Source organism: Fistularia commersonii, chromosome 2 (assembly GCF_037954325.1).
Source record: "Fistularia commersonii isolate RoL2024-O1a breed Wild chromosome 2, RoL_Fcom_v1.0, whole genome shotgun sequence".
In the NCBI taxonomy this organism is placed as follows: Eukaryota; Metazoa; Chordata; class Actinopteri; order Syngnathiformes; family Fistulariidae; genus Fistularia; species Fistularia commersonii.
The window spans coordinates 16,240,490-16,258,802 of NC_141285.1; the positions used below are offsets into that span (position 1 = coordinate 16,240,490).

At 37.6% G+C, this 18,313-nt stretch overlaps 1 protein-coding gene across 2 annotated transcripts in view; it reads left to right on the forward strand.

Annotated features, from left to right (window-relative positions):
* Window positions 1-36: 36 nt before the first annotated feature.
* The window catches only part of parga (poly (ADP-ribose) glycohydrolase a), a 29,644-nt gene continuing 11,367 nt past the window's right edge, over window positions 37-18,313 (forward strand). Inside the window, exons 1-13 of one of the 2 annotated variants that reach the window (XM_086170553.1) lie at window positions 37-232; window positions 957-1,022; window positions 1,171-1,794; window positions 1,888-1,990; window positions 3,118-3,240; window positions 3,330-3,410; window positions 3,939-4,013; window positions 7,225-7,317; window positions 8,744-8,898; window positions 11,614-11,693; window positions 11,803-11,863; window positions 12,795-12,870; window positions 16,848-16,995. In XM_086170553.1, the coding sequence (XP_086026679.1) occupies window positions 994-1,022; window positions 1,171-1,794; window positions 1,888-1,990; window positions 3,118-3,240; window positions 3,330-3,410; window positions 3,939-4,013; window positions 7,225-7,317; window positions 8,744-8,898; window positions 11,614-11,693; window positions 11,803-11,863; window positions 12,795-12,870; window positions 16,848-16,995 (1,648 nt within the window). In that variant the 5' untranslated portion in view covers window positions 37-232; window positions 957-993. The remainder of the gene's footprint in view (window positions 233-956; window positions 1,023-1,170; window positions 1,795-1,887; window positions 1,991-3,117; window positions 3,241-3,329; window positions 3,411-3,938; window positions 4,014-7,224; window positions 7,318-8,743; window positions 8,899-11,613; window positions 11,694-11,802; window positions 11,864-12,794; window positions 12,871-16,847; window positions 16,996-18,313) is intronic. The other variant, XM_086170561.1, reaches the window with a different exon arrangement.

An 18,313-nucleotide genomic window follows, 5' to 3' on the forward strand; every position in this document is an offset into this window, starting at 1 on the left:
CGCCTCTTTGCTAGAGAAAACAGTTTTGATTGGATCGGGTTAGTCTGCCGTGAAGGTATACAGTGGCTTGCTGGAACAGTGAAGTGAAAGTAAACCAATAACAGGACAATAACACTAGAAGTAATCTATTTGGCAACGTATGAGGTGTGAAGGCATATAGTCCCATTTAAAATTAAAACAAGAACATGTAATGCCTCTTATCCAGACATCTCAACTGAAGACGGATATGCTTGTAAGTTGAACCTGTTCATTACAATGCACTGTTAGCTTGATAAGCCTGTGAGTGTGATTCGCAAGCTTCGTAGAAGGCAAGTCATGGCCAGCTGTATAGCTTCTTCAGGCTACGTTAGCGTTTGCTCAAGACGCGTTTTCCCTATCCATATAAATTCGTTTCAGGGCTGTACAACACAACTAGACCACATCTTGTCTCCTCAGTCGATGTGCTGTTTTTACCGTGGGGAAACGTCAAAAGTGAAAGAGTGCCAGGTGTGAGGGAATTATTAGCTAGCTTTTTTTTTTTTTTTACAGTGTACAGATGTCATTTTTGAACACGACCACTTGAAGGCTTGAGTCACTGTTTGCTGTTATTGTATTTCTTCATTCTTTATTTTTTTAATTGTATCTCAATTGAACCCTTTAACCGTCAACTTCACGAACTTCAACGCCAAACTAAACTGTGATAGTTCTTTGTTTTTCAATATCTTGTGACGACATTTTATTCGACAGTACCTGGCGTGATAACTAGAGAATATGAACCAAGTTTAAGTCGTGAAATAAAAATTGTAAGTTGTTGATTGTCTTCCGAAGTTCCCGTTAAGCACCATCATGAAAATTAAACTTAACTTGATCATGAAATTTACCATTTCTATGACCGCTGCTGTAGCAAAACAATAACTTAGTTTATAGGGCTACTGTTATCAAGTGTCAAATGTTAACAAATTAATGCTTTCCTCTAGGAGATTTTGTGTATCTAAATGCTCTGACTTCTCAAATATGGATGAAGAAATTGAATCCCAGAGAAGGTAACATTAACATGTCCAAGGAGATATTGTGGTTTTGTGTACATTGTGGCAAAAGGACATATAAGCTTTATTACACAATGGATGTACCATGCGTATAATGTTTGATAACATCAGTTTATACTGGTGTCTTCCTTCTGCTCTGCTGCAGCCTGACAGGTGACGATATGACAGAGGGTGTGGAAAACAATGTTTTAAAAATGAACTCCGTGGATGGAATGGATGAACTCTTTTGTGGCCTGCAATATGACGAGAATAAATTTGGGACAAAAGGTGACACCCAAGATGACGTAACATCACAGACCTTAATGGATTATGAGCCTGCAAGTGGTGTTGAGGAATGTGATCTTGACAGTGTTATATCTAAGACGGCTCCAACACAGTGTGCTAATGGACAAAAGTCTACAACTTGTGTTGTTGAACAATCACCACATCCAGTACTCAACAACTATCCTAGTAACAATGAAAGACAGTACGTTGATACATCCAGTAATGTGGAGATGCTGAGCCCCCACAGCCCAGTTGGCAGCATGCTACCCATTAACAACACTGCAGACAAGGATAGTGATAGTGGTGCCTGTGCAGAAGACTCTGACTGTGCCAAACCTCTTAGAGTGCAATCTCAGCAGCTTTTTCAAGAGTCTGATTTTAGTAACTTGTCAAAAGACAAAGTTCCTTTGGTTGCACCGGGAACTGAAGATGGTGAGACGACTGAAAGCAGTAGTTCATCCAGTATGAGTCAGGACCTCATTCTAGGTCATGCCATTGCTCAAAGGTACATTTTTGCAGTCTTCCAGTGAAATTGTAGTCTATTGCCATAGGCTTTTATTGTGTATATTGTATCATTCACATTGCCAAAAATTGTCAGAGGATGGCTGGGGACACCAATAGAGGAGCTGAACAGAATGCCACAGTGTGCCCCGTCCCTCTCTCACCTGAAAGCAGGGTACCACCACACTGTCACAGTCAGGGTGAGTTCTTTATTTTTTTCACTGTTTATGTTCATTGTCACTATGCAATATTTGTGTGACTGGGCCTGTGTTAAGGGAAACTTTGGATTCTAAGAGAAAAAATGAAGGGGTTACAATTTAAATAATTTAATAAACAAGGCTATAATTGTAGCTAAAAAAAATATAAGGGTTGCATCTGCTGCACAGACATTGTAGGTTCAATCGTGGAAACAAATAGTAGTCGATTTTTTTCGACAATTTTGTTGCTCTTGTTTGAGATTGTGCAAGATGACACCTAAAAACATCTTGTATGTTTTAAGCAGGCAGATAGATAAATGTATGGGAACAGGGTTGAGTAGTGTTTTGAAATGATCAAAAGTGCTGGTATATCTATTACTTGTCAATATCTATTTTTCATGGTATGCCACTTCTGTAGTTTTGGGTAGCTGTAGTTAGGAACAGTTTGCAAAAATAAAAACATTTATTTTTTAAAGAAAAGTTCAAAAAATGAAAGATTGTAGGTGTTTGAAAGGTATTCTTAGCTATTACAGAAGGAATGGAGAACATGAAGATGATAAAGTCATCCTCTGTTATCTGTTGTAGAGATCTTGTTGGTAAAGCTTTTGTCCGATTGTGTCCACTATTAATCTTAGAGGGAAATAATCAACATTATAGCTGCTACTGTCTTCACCTTTGAGATGTGACTTACAACCAAAATGTAACTCACCCCATCATCCCCTATATTATATGAATGATACTGGTTGGCTCACAAGTGACAGTAATGGCACGTTGTGTAATACTTTTCTACTGTCCATCTGTTTCATTTTTGTAATACAAACTCCTTTCATACTTTGCAGAAATGTCCAGTTGGTCTCAAGGATGAATTAACTGGTGGAATCTCACAGAAATTATAACCATCAGACATTTTTAATTCTTTCAAAATCTTAATTACATTGGTCAACTATGGCCAGAAATGTTAAATGGTTTAAACTCAAAATGAGTGATAGAGAGAGGCTGATAACAGCTAAGTTGTTTTTATTAGTTACTGCAAATGCTCAGACATGTTTGCAAACAAAAAGTTACATTCAGAGAGTCAGCAAATTTATGTGAATACATCATGCTGTCCTTACCATCTTTTCCTGATACAGACAGATCTGCTTAGAGAAGGAGAGGTCCCTGTCCCATACCCCACCAAGTTCAAAGACACTTGGGATGATATGTTTGTGAAGATGCCATGCTCTGAGAAAAATCTTTTTCCTATGGAGACTGAGGTATTTTGTTTGTGGTTTGTCTCTGTCAAACTGGGTACAAATGTAGTAGATCTTTGTAAAAGCGGTCTATCAGCTGTCCACTCTTGTAGGATGGAGGCGGTGTCCAAAGTCGTTGGGAGTTGATCAACAGTGCCTTGCAGGGAGGCTTCAAAAGTAGCCTTGATATAAGGGTAAGACAGTGCTGTCGAACCAAGCTAAGTAAAGCAGATACATTTGGAAATTTTGTTTGTATAGGATATGCACCTGCAGTTCCTGTTCTCCTCATGCTTTATGTAGGAAACAGCAAAAGTGAAACTGATGTTTATTCATGGGAAAGACAATATTTGTCCTTCACCTCACCTTATGAGACTGATTTTCAGCATTTTAAAACTTTTACCACAATTTTCTCCCCATGAAATTAACGTTGCGTTAACAGGTCACACTTATGAATACCAAAGACATAAGTATACCCATGTAGGTCAACTGTAAATATGTGGGTTTTGGGTCACTGTATATATTCTTCATACCTCTTATTCCATATCAGTTCAACGTTAGTGTCAAACATACAATATTGTTGCATGAATAAACACAAGGTGGCAGTGTTGTCGCAGTATCAATCCATGGGGACTCTGAAAGAAGACCCTTAAGGAAATGTAGAGGAGTTATATGTTGCTGAACACAGTGTCATTGGTTTAGAAAAAATATTTTCTTCTCCTCAGGAGGCTATACTGCAATACAACACAGGCCATGCAAAGAAATGGGACTTCACTGCCCTGAATCTTCTTTGCACAGATGTAAGTTATACCTTTATTATCTGACAGTTCTGATAAATTACTTTTAAATTTACCATTTAATTTTTTTCCAAGACAAAATGAAAGTGTTAATAAAGCCTATATCTGGTGCACCTTGATTTTAAAGTGAAATAAAAATAGGTGATATTAGATAACAGTTATAATACTAACAGTAACCATTAGTTTTCTTATTTTTAGCCTATGATTTTTTGTCCCTTAACCAATTATTCACAGGTGTCCTTGGGGAAAAACATCCATCACAGAGTTTAAGTGCATTTTTCGTGGTAGCCACAGTTGTCCTCTCCTTGATCCTCTCTGCTTGCTTACTTCTTGCCATGTGTTTGGGTATTTACACACAGACATTTTTTGCGATGAGGCTCAATTTTAGAAATTGATTTGTGGATTTAATGTTTTAATAGTTCCTTTTCAAAACCTTGGAATTTTTAGCAAATTTAAAACTGATTAATTTGCTGTCTTTTGTTGAGATGGTGAGATGAGACTATATACCATAGAATACGTATCTCTGTCCAGTTAGACTCAAAACCTGATTTCTGTCTCTACACCTCATTGGCTACTTAGCTAGATACTGTGCTCCAAAGTTGTCATTTTTTTTTTTTTTATCTTTTCAAATAATTTGTATTAAGTTTGTTATTTCATTTGTCAATGGCCACTTGAGCTAACTTATAGCTTGAACCATTTTAATTTGAAGGATCTATAAATCAGTAAAGATGCAAAGAAGAACAGCAGTGATATCATCCTTCCAGTAGTCTATTTCATTAGTCCCCCTTTTATTGTGTGAACACTGCAAATGCTGTTTTCAAGTGTAATGCTCAACGTATGAATTTTCTGCCATCAGTTCTTGTCTATTGTTTAAAAGATTTATAGTATCTTATTATCACCAACAGTTGGACCTGCCATTTGATAAGAGACATGCAATCTAAAGTGAAGTCTCTGTCACAGACACAGTATGTCTACTGTACATCTGTTCTGTAATGGCTGCCAACACACATTATGATGAAAAAAGCACAATCTGGTATGCTTAATCAGTGCTTACAAAACCTTTTTGAAAAATTGTAAGATTTTGGGTTTTTTGGATAATTGGCATATGTTGTAACTTAAATAATTATTTCTTATCAAGATCACTAATTGAACATTGAAAAACATTTTCGGTGCACTGGGGTAATTGTCAAGAGGTAAATTGCCCCCAGGTTGGTGATTTACGCTGCTCTGTGGGTAACAGCCATAGGGGGAAGAAGAATTATCCAAATTAGTACCCGTCTGCAAACCGTCTTAGCGTTTGTGCAATTGCTAAATGAAAGTGTCACTCTTTCACTCTGACAAATGCCTGAATGCCCAAAAATAAGTACAGCTGCTGTTATCAAGAGTACATGAGCACTCAACAAGATAACAACACATTTTTCTCCATCCACTGGATTCTAAGTTTTATTTGTTTCTCTTATTTTATTTCTCACAAATAATTAAAATAGTAGTGATTTCTGTCACTAAAAGGGAAAGAATATGAAAATATAAATACAGATTATATCTATTAAAGCACTGAAAAAAATATTATTCAAAATATGTTAAAGTAGGATCAAAGAAATTAAAATGACAGGAAAAAAATAATGGAAGGTTAGATTTCAATTAGTGGTTTTCTGTCCTGACATTAATGCATTGGACAAATTTGTAGTGGAAGTAGTCTGTCATTTTTATTTGTATGATGTAAATGATTAGGTTTGTATGTGTGTAGCCTTAGTCTCTTAAGGTCAGTTCTTTCTGTTGCTGAAGGAAGGCTAGAGGATCATATTTCTGTGCTCCTCTAGCCATATCCGTCAACCGTCCACCATCTATTGGTCCCACTGGAGCTTTTTATGATGTCTGCCAGCTCATTACTTCTGACAGCATTTAGTCAGACCTGCACTGCAGACATATAAATGCCCCCTGGCCAAATCACCTCGTAGAGACTTCCTGTGAAAATTAAGCCACCCTGCCACTCTCTCTACAATTGGTCATTTGCATTTTCTCTACAAGGTCCATTTAATCAGCCCAAACTACCCCGCTTACCTTGATAGAATAAGGCAAGTGATTGATGACTATGACATTTGAAGCCAATACACTCATAAGTGATTGCGTTGTAAATCTGGGTGTATGATGGAATAACTGTGTGTTTATTTTAGAGGGAATGGCAAATGGATGCTGAGGTAAGCTTAAGGCTGAAGTGTAGATGCATTGCTGTGGCAGGTCCCATCCCAGATTGATTGCCGGTTTCTCTGAAACTAGCTCTCTGTAGGCAGCATCTCTGCCACATTTCTTTTTGTCCTATCACTGTTGAAGAGCACCAAGTAATTATTGAAATCTCAGTTGGAGTTCCCCCATTACAAAAGTATTCGCCTATTAAAGTTACTGACAATTCAAGGGGAATTGAACCTCAGATAGTTGTTTCTGCTCCGGGGTTTTGAAGTCATACTCATTGCCTTCTCATTATTAGATGAATGTTGGGTACTCATATATTTCAAATCTAAGTTGTTTTTTTTCTTGTCAGTTGCCCGTCTTGAAACAAGCCTCTTTTTCATCTGGGCTTGAGCCTAGCACTAGAAACACAACACTAACTGTGAAAAATAAATTTCATGATACAGGTTTTGCATAAAATAATGTTCGCATTGAGTTCACATTGTATTCATCCCAAGCTGAAGTTTTAGATTATTTTGGTTTTGTTCTAAATATATTAGCTCAGAAAAATATTCGTAAAACAACGGTTTCCTGAATAATGAATAATGCAAATTTATTGTAAATGTACAATAGCAAAAAAATATCTATTTTTATGTACGGTAATTGGTTGTCATCACAGGATAGTGGAGAGAAACTGGAAATTCAATATTGCTCCAGTGTAACAATACTAGGACAAGTACCAAAAAGAGCTGTTTATCATTATTCATCATATAGTGTTAAAATGACTATTGAGCCTCATAATTTTGTCCCACTTCTGACATTATGTTTAACAACCTAATAATAACTGTGTTTATACATGAATTATACAGAGTAATTCTTACAAAAAACAAAAAATGATTTTATTTTTGAATACTTAGTGTTTTGACGCTTAATATGACTTCAGATAAGATCAGTCACTTTTATAGCTATCTGTCAGTAATTCCCTCTTAAATAAAATCTGCTTCAAAATATCCCACAATATCCCCTGTAATTTTCCTCTTCTCTTTAGTGTCTTTCACACCATGAGGTGCAGGACCTTTTTGAAGTCACACTGCCAAAAATGGTGGTATTGGCACTCAGTGCTCCTCGGCTCTGCACAAAGGTAAGCAATGTGCTTTTCTACATTTAATATTGTTTGTATTAGAAAATTGAAGGGGAACGAGGATGGAACCTAAATTCATCATTTCATAAAGTATATGAGTGGAAGAAAGTCACATGAAAAAATATTGTAGTTGATAAAGAATAAAATAAATGTGTATTCATAATTAAATTGCAGTAAAAAGCCTTTACAAATCTTACACAGTGCACAAACAAAAATATTTCTGGTCTTATATCATATGCAGATAACATTAAATGAAATTTTCATTGTTGATAACCACATCTCACAAATCTACTTTATTTTTTATTGTGTGTGCAGTCAGCAGAGAGAAGCTGTAGATCATTGATTTTACAGGGTCAGCTCCTGAGTTACAACCAGTATATAATTAATGCCCATTTTTGGTCCATACCAAGAACTGTTTCATTACAAATTTGGGCAGATAGAGGATAGATCTGCCACATATCCTGTCATCTGTCTAATGGGTTATGCTGCTGCACTTTAGGAAAATCCACTTACTTTTTACATTCATTTATCCACTAAACTGAGTGTGGTTGTAAAATATGAAGTTTAGTCTATTCCTCCACTAGCTATGCCTCATAGTGCTGTGAAATAACAAATAACAAATAACAAGCAATGTTTATCAGGAGTTGGGATTAAACATCATTCCCATCAAAGCTCAGAGGGGCTTGTAACCAAGTCACAGATCTTTTAAATGTCATATCTATTTGTCTCCATTTGGTTGTGTCATCTATTATAGCATTGCAAGAATTTCAGGGCTGATATATCTCTAATTCAGTTATCTTTTTCAGAGTCGGTCTGAATGTAATAAAGGTACTTAAGGTTCTACCCAAAGCAGAAAGTCACTCTTGTTATTGAAAACAGAAACCACAGTCAGAATGTTAAGGCTGCTCAGGTTTAACAAATGGAGAGAATTTCTCTTACAAATTTGACCACAGAGAAGCATAATTTCTAATGGTGACATAATGAAGCTTTCGAACTCTCCTCTTTGTTTTGTGGTACGACAAGCCTCATGTTTAAGTACGTGTTATTAGAGCTGGTATTGATTTGCTAACTAGGCAGCCTTGGGGGGCTCTCTAATCAGGGAAGATAAATGGGACCCATGTGTCTGACTGCGCGAACCTGGGGGAGAGCAAAAACCAGGACCTTAATTACTGTCAGCCATTTACTTAATGGAACCTTCCTTGTCTCATCTGCTTGCTCGTTTGCTAAACTAATTATCTACCTCCATTAGCCTTGAGACCTACAGTATCACACTCGCGTAACCTTGTATGTTTTCTTCACATCTCTCGCCGCTTTTCCTATTCTGATCTATAACCTCCCTGTGTTTTTCTGTACTTTGACTGTGCCACACCTTTACTCCTCAGTATTTCCATAATGAGTAATGAGTTCATTCTGTGCCTTTTTCTAGCCAATTTTCCTGCTAAAGTCAAGGACAAACCACTCCATGACTCTGTCTCAGGAGCAAATATCCTGTCTTCTGGCCAATGCATTCTTCTGCACGTTCCCCCGACGGAACTCCCGCAAATCAGAATACAGAGACTATCCTGACATCAACTTCAACAGGTAAAGTCATAATGGCTCTTACTGAAAACTGGATTTTTATTTGCAATTTGTCAGTTGAAATCTTAACTGAATCTCATGTTAGAATTACTACAGAAACAGGTTGCTGTATAGATTTTTTGTAGACACACTTTCCCCTCGATAAGATCAGCCAGTTGTTTATTACATGTTAAGCAAGAAGTGCAGTTTATCTGATCTTAAGGTTATCTTGGCCAATACTAGGCCAGAAGCATAATTATTATTTTCTTCAGTAGATTTCAACCAGGATATACTGTTTTTCTTATTAGATATAGAATTTGTTTTAAAATATAATTTTCATTATGAAATATGGTATTCTAAATGTTCAGAGGCTGTGTTTAGTGAGACCTTTTAGAGAGACTAGCAATTTCCATAGGGGGGCACTACTGCCTTGTAAATTCCAAATGGATGTGTGAGCTGTATTTGCTGTATTTCCACTGAGTTCTGTGTCCATTAAGTCCAGGTTTACAATGGATTTTGAGATAAGTAATGCCTGTTGTTCTCAAAACCAATGCTTGAGAAACAGGCAAACTTGGTTTACTGAGACATTTATTTTGATACAAGAAAAAAAATTAATTTACACTGTAACTTTTTTTTTTTATGCCTAATTACTGGCTGCGCTAATTCCATTTCACTGAGTAACTGTGGGTTGATAATTTCTTTAAACTGGATTGTTGTTGTGTTTGTGGGGGAGTAGCACTATTCAGAGCCAGTTGTTTTCCCTGGGATAGTTAATAAACACTAATTAATCTTGGGGAAACTATTTAAAGAATATAGAAATCCCTTTCTTAATCACAGGCTTGAGTTATAACTGTGTTTTTAAGGTTAGTATCTGATTCAGTTTTTCATCTTTATGTTGAAAATTTCTTTAACGTTTCAGATAAAACTTAACTGTCATTGTTTTTTTTTTTTTTTTCGCTATTTCTTTTTAAGTATGCAATATGTATGGTTGAGATGGCAGTTGGTAGTAAAGTGATGATGACATTTTGCTTCCGACTCCAATATTGTGTTTATGGATTGCAGACACCTCACAACCAGCTGTGGATGAACACTTTTTGTTCTTTTCTCTAAAATACTAAAGGCCTTGATATTTTGGCTTTTAACATGTAATACTGGTGCTTATACCATTTAGATAATGTGCTGTATTATTTTGATATTCCCTGCAATCTGCATGGGACTTAATTTGTATAGTTAAGTCCCATTAGTGTCAATATGATACTATATGAACCCCCGAGATATGTGTATTATCAAAACTATATTTATTATTGCTGCCTTGGTTCATATCTTCTTTTTCAACTCTGATTTTATTGGAAATTTAATTATAAGATAAAGATTAGTCATCTTCATGAGGGCATGATAGCTGTGTAATGCTAGTGGCAGCCTAAGTGAAGAGACTTCTGTAATAAAGTAAGCATCGATTCCGGTTGAGGGGCTGGCAGCTTCAGACCATGCCAGCACTTTGTTGTAGACACTCGGTCCTGCCTTCAGTATAAGCATTTCTGCCTACAGCAAAACACAGAGAAAAAGGCTTTGAGATTCTGAGATGATGAAGAAAGACAACCAGTGCACTTTAAAAAGAGGCTGTAGATCGTTACTGACCCTCCCTTTTCCCCATAATTGAGGGAGTGTCTGTCACTTTGCTCATTGGCTACAGTAGCACTCTGTCTTGGACAAGCAGAGCAGCAAGCACTCTGCTGATTGCTGCTTTGGCAGAGCTGTTGCTGTTTATCTTCTGTTACTTGATGAATAGTTTTGAGAGCAAGGAAAGGAAGCAGACCTATGCAGACCTATTCCTTTTGCGTTTGTTTTCTTAAGCTGGTAAAGAAAATTGCATTGGAAACCACATGAAAAATGTGGTCACCAATGAAAGAAAAATTTAAATATATTTTATTGTTTAGAATTACGTAGGAGAGCATGAGGTGGTCAACCTAACTTGTAAGAAAAATACACCATGTACTTACATTCATTAAATAAATAACAATAAAACAGTCAGGAACCGTGTGTCCTTGTACACCTTTATTATAATGGAAAATGTGGCAAGAGATTATGAAGCAAATCATAGATATGATAGTATGACATTTTGTTATGGCCATTTTCCTAATTTCTCCACTTTCAATAAACGCAATGCTGTAAAGCTAAGCTTCTTCCAAATTGCCCATGAAAATGTTAATTTGATAGCAAAGAATTGTTTCATGATATCCATCATCCCTGAAGGGCTTTTAGAGTATTACCTTTCTCAGTATTTTCCATCTATTTTTATCTTTGTGGTTTTTTTTGGGAGGCAGAAAGTAATTAGTTATCAGCTTAGATGGCTTTTAATGGCGGACATGCACAAGTATATAGTTTTAAGTCGCCAGCCTACCCCCCTCAGTTTTTTATGTCAACAGTGAAGAACTGAATCAGAGCCTCAGGCAATGCCATTGTACTCGGATAGAGGTGGATGAAAGTGACATCGTGCCAGTTTAAAAGCTTGACCTCACTCCTGACATGCCATAGCATGCTTGTGCAGTGAGCTATAAATAATGACTGGGTGAAACATTAATATCCCTCATCTGCTAGACACTAGCAGATCACTGCAGTTAATATGTATAAAACTACATTTAAAAAAAAAAAAGGAACGGTACTCTTGTTTTTGCATCGTTTCATAGTCTCAGATGTCCAGTTTTATATTGTGTAAATGTCACTCATGTTCTTTTTCAGGTTGTTTGAAGGCTCCACTCCAGGAAAAGTAGAGAAATTGAAAACTCTTCTGTGCTATTTCAGGAGAGTCACACAGACTAGTATGTATCAAAAACAGACATGGTCAATGTTATTTTGCAACCATTACCTCTTCTCAATGCTTTCCATGTCTTTCTGTTTATGAACACTTTTGTTTTCTGTTTTTTTAAGGACCAAAGGGACTTGTTACATTCACAAGACAATCACTGAACAATCTACCCCACTGGGAGAAGTATTAATTGTTTATTCTTCTACCTTTTAATTTGTAAAGATTAACAAATCTACTTGTTAACCTAAATTTAGCCTGAAGTCATTCTTTTCTATTAGTCACTCCCATTTATCCATTTGAAAGAAAATGTACTTTTCTAATTGGTAATATGATTAAACTTTGAATGCCCTATGTTTCTGGTCAAATAAAAATTTCTCTCCAGGTATAGTTATTTTCAATCTGAAGAGCCCTCTCCTGTGTCCCCTTGGCTATAGTGAATAAATGTCAATTGAGTTGATATTTCTTTAGTAACCCGAGGACTATTCAGTCAACATCATCCCATTAAAGCACGTTCCTATCTTGTCAGGAGAACAAAATGATTGCAAAACTGTACTGTGAAATGTTGCTAAGCAGGCCAAATTGGGAGACTGACTGGTGGATACTAAATACTGGTAAAAATTATTGACACATTTGATGGTTGTTACTGAGTTTATCTTACATCAAGGTTGACCAAAATATAGCAATACAATTACAACTGGGATATGAACACACTGGTCCTCATGTGGCTAAAATGAAATTTGGTATTGAATCAAAATTAATGACTTAGGAATTATGATGATGTAACAGATATTTCACAGATTCCTTCCCAGCAGTTTCACAAAGCCACTATAAATGTACTTACAAGAATGTTGGGAAATCCCAAAAAATAAGTATTGTGTAAATTGATGCTGTACCTCAATAGAATGTACCTTCCTGGCAATTAGTTGAAAAGCTACATATGAGTACATTAGTTGTAACAATACATATTTAGCATATTTGTATTCATATTTTGTATTCTGTGAAAGCGGTGAAAGCAAATTTGTTTTTTTAAAATTTGTTGTTACTATTGTTACTTTTTGTATTTTTCATAAATGGGGATGACTTGAACTTTCACCAACCTTTTTTTTAAATCTAGCTCCCGGTGTCACCTGACACGTTTACATATCACTTGCGAGGGAACAATTGAGGATAATGGATATGGAATGCTGCAGGTAAGAATTCCGTTATAGCTTTGCATCGAATCAGAAGAGTTAAATATAAAGGGAAACAATTAATACATAAATGGAATAAAGGAAAATAACAAATACGGTATAAGAAACAGTCTGCCCCAATCAATGTTAGGAAATAGCTTCTGTGGTGCAAAAAATCAATACCAATGTTGATAGACTGCAATTTAACACCTGATTTGCCAGTCTTTTTTCAGTTCATGTCAGCTTCAACAAAGATAACACTGATCTTCATCATCATACGTTTTTTTTTCTCCAGATTTCACAATTGCCTTGGGATGCTAGCATCTCAAAATTGAACATTTTGTGTGAATTTGTCTTCTGTGGTCTCTATGTATCAGCATTGATTCAGCTGCCTCCTCACACCACTTTCTGTTGCAGAGGTGACTCGCGTATTTTTTACTCTGGCTGACAGCTGATGTATACGCCAGGAGCTCAGAGGAAAGGATAGAGTAGAGGACCCTTGGGTGGAATTTATGGGAGGAGGCACATTGAGGAAACGATGACGAGGATATGCTTTCTCAGTGGGGCTCACCAGTGGTCAAGGAAATAGGCAGATTGATGGCTACCTCCATAAACTGGGTGCTGTACAGAGTTTTAAAAGGGAAGCCTGGGCTGTCATTCTGTCAGGAGGTGACATTGAGGGGTGAGGGGTGGAGTTATGGGGTGAAGGAGGTGAAGAGCTGAGAAGTGGTTTGAAAACATGCACATACAAACACTCTCACTGTCACACCGATTGACATGGATGTGGGCCAGTGAGCAGAACCTCCTTCTGATAGCATGTTTGAATAGCAGCATGTTTTCAAATTCACTGTCCTCTTATCCTTTCTCACTAAAATCAAGTTGGCTTACACTCTTAGCTTATTATAAAATATTTCATACATTGTAACACTATGTTTATATATGGCACAAATCCTCAGTACCCCCCAGTCATTCTATCATTAATTTTGACTCTGTCTATATGTACTTTATTGTACATTTGCTTCATGTATAGGCATTTACTTGAGGTGTCACAACTGTATATAAGTATAATAATGATGTGAAATCTCTTTTTTAATTGCGGTTCATTGTATTGTAATCAAAATAAATGAATAAATAGATAGGAAGTCTGCACCATTTATATCAGCACTACCTGTTAATCATTGTTAGTTGACTTATTGCTGTATAGATTTTTTCTTTAATTTCTACCTTACTCATTTATTTCTTTTTATTGATATTATTTTTTTCTTTTTTTGGAGAAAGCTGTATCATGACTCTTAGACATATGTCTATATTAAGGAACAACAGGGTGTTATAAATAATCAGACTTCAATGGGTGTGTTGGTGCAGGCAATAGAGGGGATGAAGAAATGATTGGCAGATTTGGTATACAGCATGGGAATGCAGAGGGACAAATTATGGTAGATTTTGCACTAAGGAGGTAAATGGCTATAGTGAACATTTTTTTCCAGATCAGACAGGATCATTGGGTAACTAATAAGAGTAGAGGCAGGAGCACAAAGGTAGACTACATCTTGTATAGACGAGGTAACCTGAAAGAGATCAGTGACTGCAAAGTAGTTGTAGGTGAGAGCGTAGCCAGACAGCATAGGATGGTGGTTTGTAGGATGACTGGTGACAAGAGGCCAGGACAGAGCTGAGGACAAAGTGGTGGAAGCTGAAAAGGGAGTAGTGTTGTATGGTTATCAGGGAGGAGTTGAGAGGCTCTGGATGGTCAGGAAGAACTTCCAGATGATTAGACAACTACAACTAGTGTTATCAGGGACACAGGTAGGACAGTACTTCGTTTGTCATCTGGAAGGAAAGTAGATAAGGAGACTTGGTGGTGGAATGAGGAAGTGCAGGATTATATACAGAGAAAGTGGTTAGCAAAGAAGAAGGGGGACACTGAGAGGACTGAAGAAAACAGACAGGAGTACAGGGGGAAACAACATAAGGTAAAGATGGAAATAGTAAAGGCAAACATAGGGCGTCGATGATTTGTATGCTTGGTTGGACAGTAAGGAGGGAGAGAATGATCTATACAGTTTGGTGAAATAGAGATAAAGGTGGAAAGAATGTACAACAGGTGCAGGTGATTAAGGATAGATAGTGAAATGTATTGACAAATGCTAGAAGAGAGATGGGAAGATACCATTGTAGACCACAAAGTGGCAGAGATTAGTAAAAGGGAAGTGAGGAAGGCATTGAAGAGGATGAAGACCGGAAAGGCAGTTGGTCCTAACGATATATTTGTGGAGGTGTGGAAGTGTCTATGAGAGCCAGCGGTAGAGTTTCTGACTAGATTATTTAACAGGATCTTAGAGTGACAAGATGCCTAAAGAATGGAGAGAAAATGTGATGTGTCCATTTTGAAGAATAAGGGGGATGTGCAGAATTGCGGCAATTACAGAGGGATGAAGTTGATGAGCCATACAATGAAGTTATGGGAAAGAGTAGTGGAAACTAAACTGAGAGCAGAAGTCAGCATTTGTGAACAGCAGTATGGCTTCATGCCTAGAGAGGGTACGACAGATGGAGTATTTCCTTTGAGAATGCTAATAGAGACAGAGAAGAGCTGCATTGTGTTTTTGTAGATCTTGAAAAAGCATATGACAGGGTGCCAAGAGAGGAACTCTGGTATTGTAGGAGGAAATCTGGAGTGACAGAGAAGTATGTTAGACTGGTGAAGGGCATGTATGCTAGCTTTGAGACAGTGGTGTGGTGTGCTGTAGGGGTAACCGAGAAGTTCAAGGTGGAGGTGGGACTCCATCTGGGATCAGGTCTGAGCACCTTCTTGTTTGCAGTGGTGATGGACAGGCTGACTGATGAGGTTTGACAGGAATCGCCATTGACCATGATGTTTTCAGATGACATTGTGATCTGTAGTGAGAGCAGGGAACAGGTAGAGGAAAATCTCGAGAGGTGGAGGTATGCGCTGGAAAGGAGAGGAATGAAGGTTAGGTGCAGTAAGACAGAGTATTTGTGTGTGAATAAGAGGAAGTAGGAGAATTTCAGGAACTTGAGTTCAACAGTCCAGAGAAACAGAACAACGGTGTGGAAAAGAGGTGAAGAGAAGGGTTCAAGCAGGTTGGAATGGGTGGAGAATAGTGTCAAGGGTATAACAGAACAGAAGACTATCAGCCAGAATGAAAGGGAAGGTGTAACAGACAGTGGTGAGACCAGTGATGCTGTATGGCCTAGAGACAGTTAAAATGATGAAAAGACAGGAGGCAAAGTGAGAGGTTTCTAAAGATGAAGATGCTAAGGTTCTCTTTGGGAGTGACAAGGATGGATAGGATCAGGAATGAGTCTATCAGAGCAACATAACGTTATATGTTTTGGAGAGAAGGTCAGAGAAGCCAGACTGAGATAGTTGGTCATGCACAGGGAAGGGATAGTGAATATATTGGTATACAGATGCTGGATATGGAACTGCCAGGCAGGAGGTCTCGAGGAAGACTAAAGAGAAGATTTATGGATGTAGTGAGAGAGGATATGAAGGTAGTTGGTGTGAGAGAGGAAGATACAGAGAATAGGGTTAGATGGACAAGGTTGATTCGCTGTGGCGACCCCTGAAGGGAAAAGCCGAAAGAAGAAGAAGAATGGGGGTATATAATAATAATAATGAATAATAATGAAAAGACTAATTGAGTCGTTTTTCCAAATATAACTTGACGTCAAGAGAAGATTTATGTAATTGCTGAAAATCATCAGATCTCACGATGTACATTCAGTTGGCTAGGGCAAGCAGTACTGTATATTCAAAATTTTAATCAGAATTTGTTTTGGCTGTGATAGTGTGTCCCTTCCCTTGTAAATTAAGTTAAAGTTAAGTTAGGTTAAACTGAATTCACTTCAGTGTTTGGGCTTTACAACCTTTACTTTTCGGCAGCTATGAAGGAAACATAGAATACACTATTTATCAAAAAGGCGGCGGAGTAAGAAATTTTTCATTCATTGTTTTTTTTTTTTCTAAACAGGTGGATTTTGCAAACAGACTAGTGGGAGGAGGTGTCACAGGAAATGGCCTTGTCCAGGAAGAGATCAGATTCCTTATCAATCCTGAACTCATTGTCTCTCGCCTCTTCACAGAAGCCCTGGAACACAATGAATGCCTCATCATCACAGGTTGGTAGGCTCATACTCGTACTAAGCTTCCAATACTCTACCTGAGTCTGTTTACTATGGTATGGGTTATTGTTCGTGCATGATAATCTATGTAATCATATATCAGTACTTTGTGGACAGAGATGTTGTAGGCAAAGTGGCAACAACATAACTCAAATTCCCTTCCTCAAAAAATCATCTAGGGTTCTACAGGATAGAAATACCGTATTTTCTGCACTATAAGGCACACCTTCAATGAATGGCCTATTTTAAAAGAAAATTAGAACAGAATAGAAGCTGCAGCAGCGGCTGGGGTTGCGTTATGCATCCACTAAATGGAGCTGCACTAAAGGGAATGTCAACAAAACAGTCAGATAAGTCAGTCAGACTTTATTAAAAGAATACAAACCAACGCTCTTGACAACTCTGTTCACTCCCAAAACAAGTTAGTGCATTCACAATACCGTACTGTACGTGCCAGTAGCTCTTACCGGTATTTGCGCTACCTTCGTTGAAAGCAATGTATTTCCAGCTCAATTTGTCACAGTTCAAAGCGTTTCATAAAACGAAAGCACCAAGAAGGACCGCCTCTAAATTCATTGATGTTAATTTCGCGTGCTAGCACTGCTGCCTTCATTCGAATAGTGACTGTGGTTACACTTCTATTTGCTGCTCTCTGTTCAACAACCCACTGTTCAAGTTTGTCCTCTAACTGTAGCCATCTCGCTTTGTTCTGCTTGGTCTTCTTTACTTGGTGCAGGTCATCTTGTTGCTTCCCCCACTGCCGCACCATTCATTTGTTAATGTTGAATTCTCTTGCAGCTGCTCTATTCCCGTGTTCTACTGCGTGACTGATAGCCTTGAGTTTAAACTGTGTCGTAAGAGTGTCTCTTGAAAGGAGCCATTTTGGGGTCTTTACACACACACACACACGCACAGACACACACACACACACAAATGGAAATGAAAATGCACACTTTGTGCCTTCATATATCCCAGCATGCACCGCGCACAACTTCTTCTATGGGAGAAAATGGATTTGTCGTCTGCTTCCCGTAGTTGCGAGACCTCTTGCAGCTCAATATTGACCCATATATAAGGCGCGCTGTTGATTTTTGAGAAGATTAAAGGCTTTTAGGTGCGCCTTATAGTGTGGAAAATACGGTACATCATACATTTGGATTAACGTGTCTGACAAATATCATAAACGAAAAGGTACATTTTTATGAACATCAAAGGAAAAAGTTTTCAACGGAATTATTCAGTCTTGTTACTTAAACAGATATAGTGTCAAATAAAACGTATTATAACCCAAAAGAAAACAGTTTTAATTAAGTGT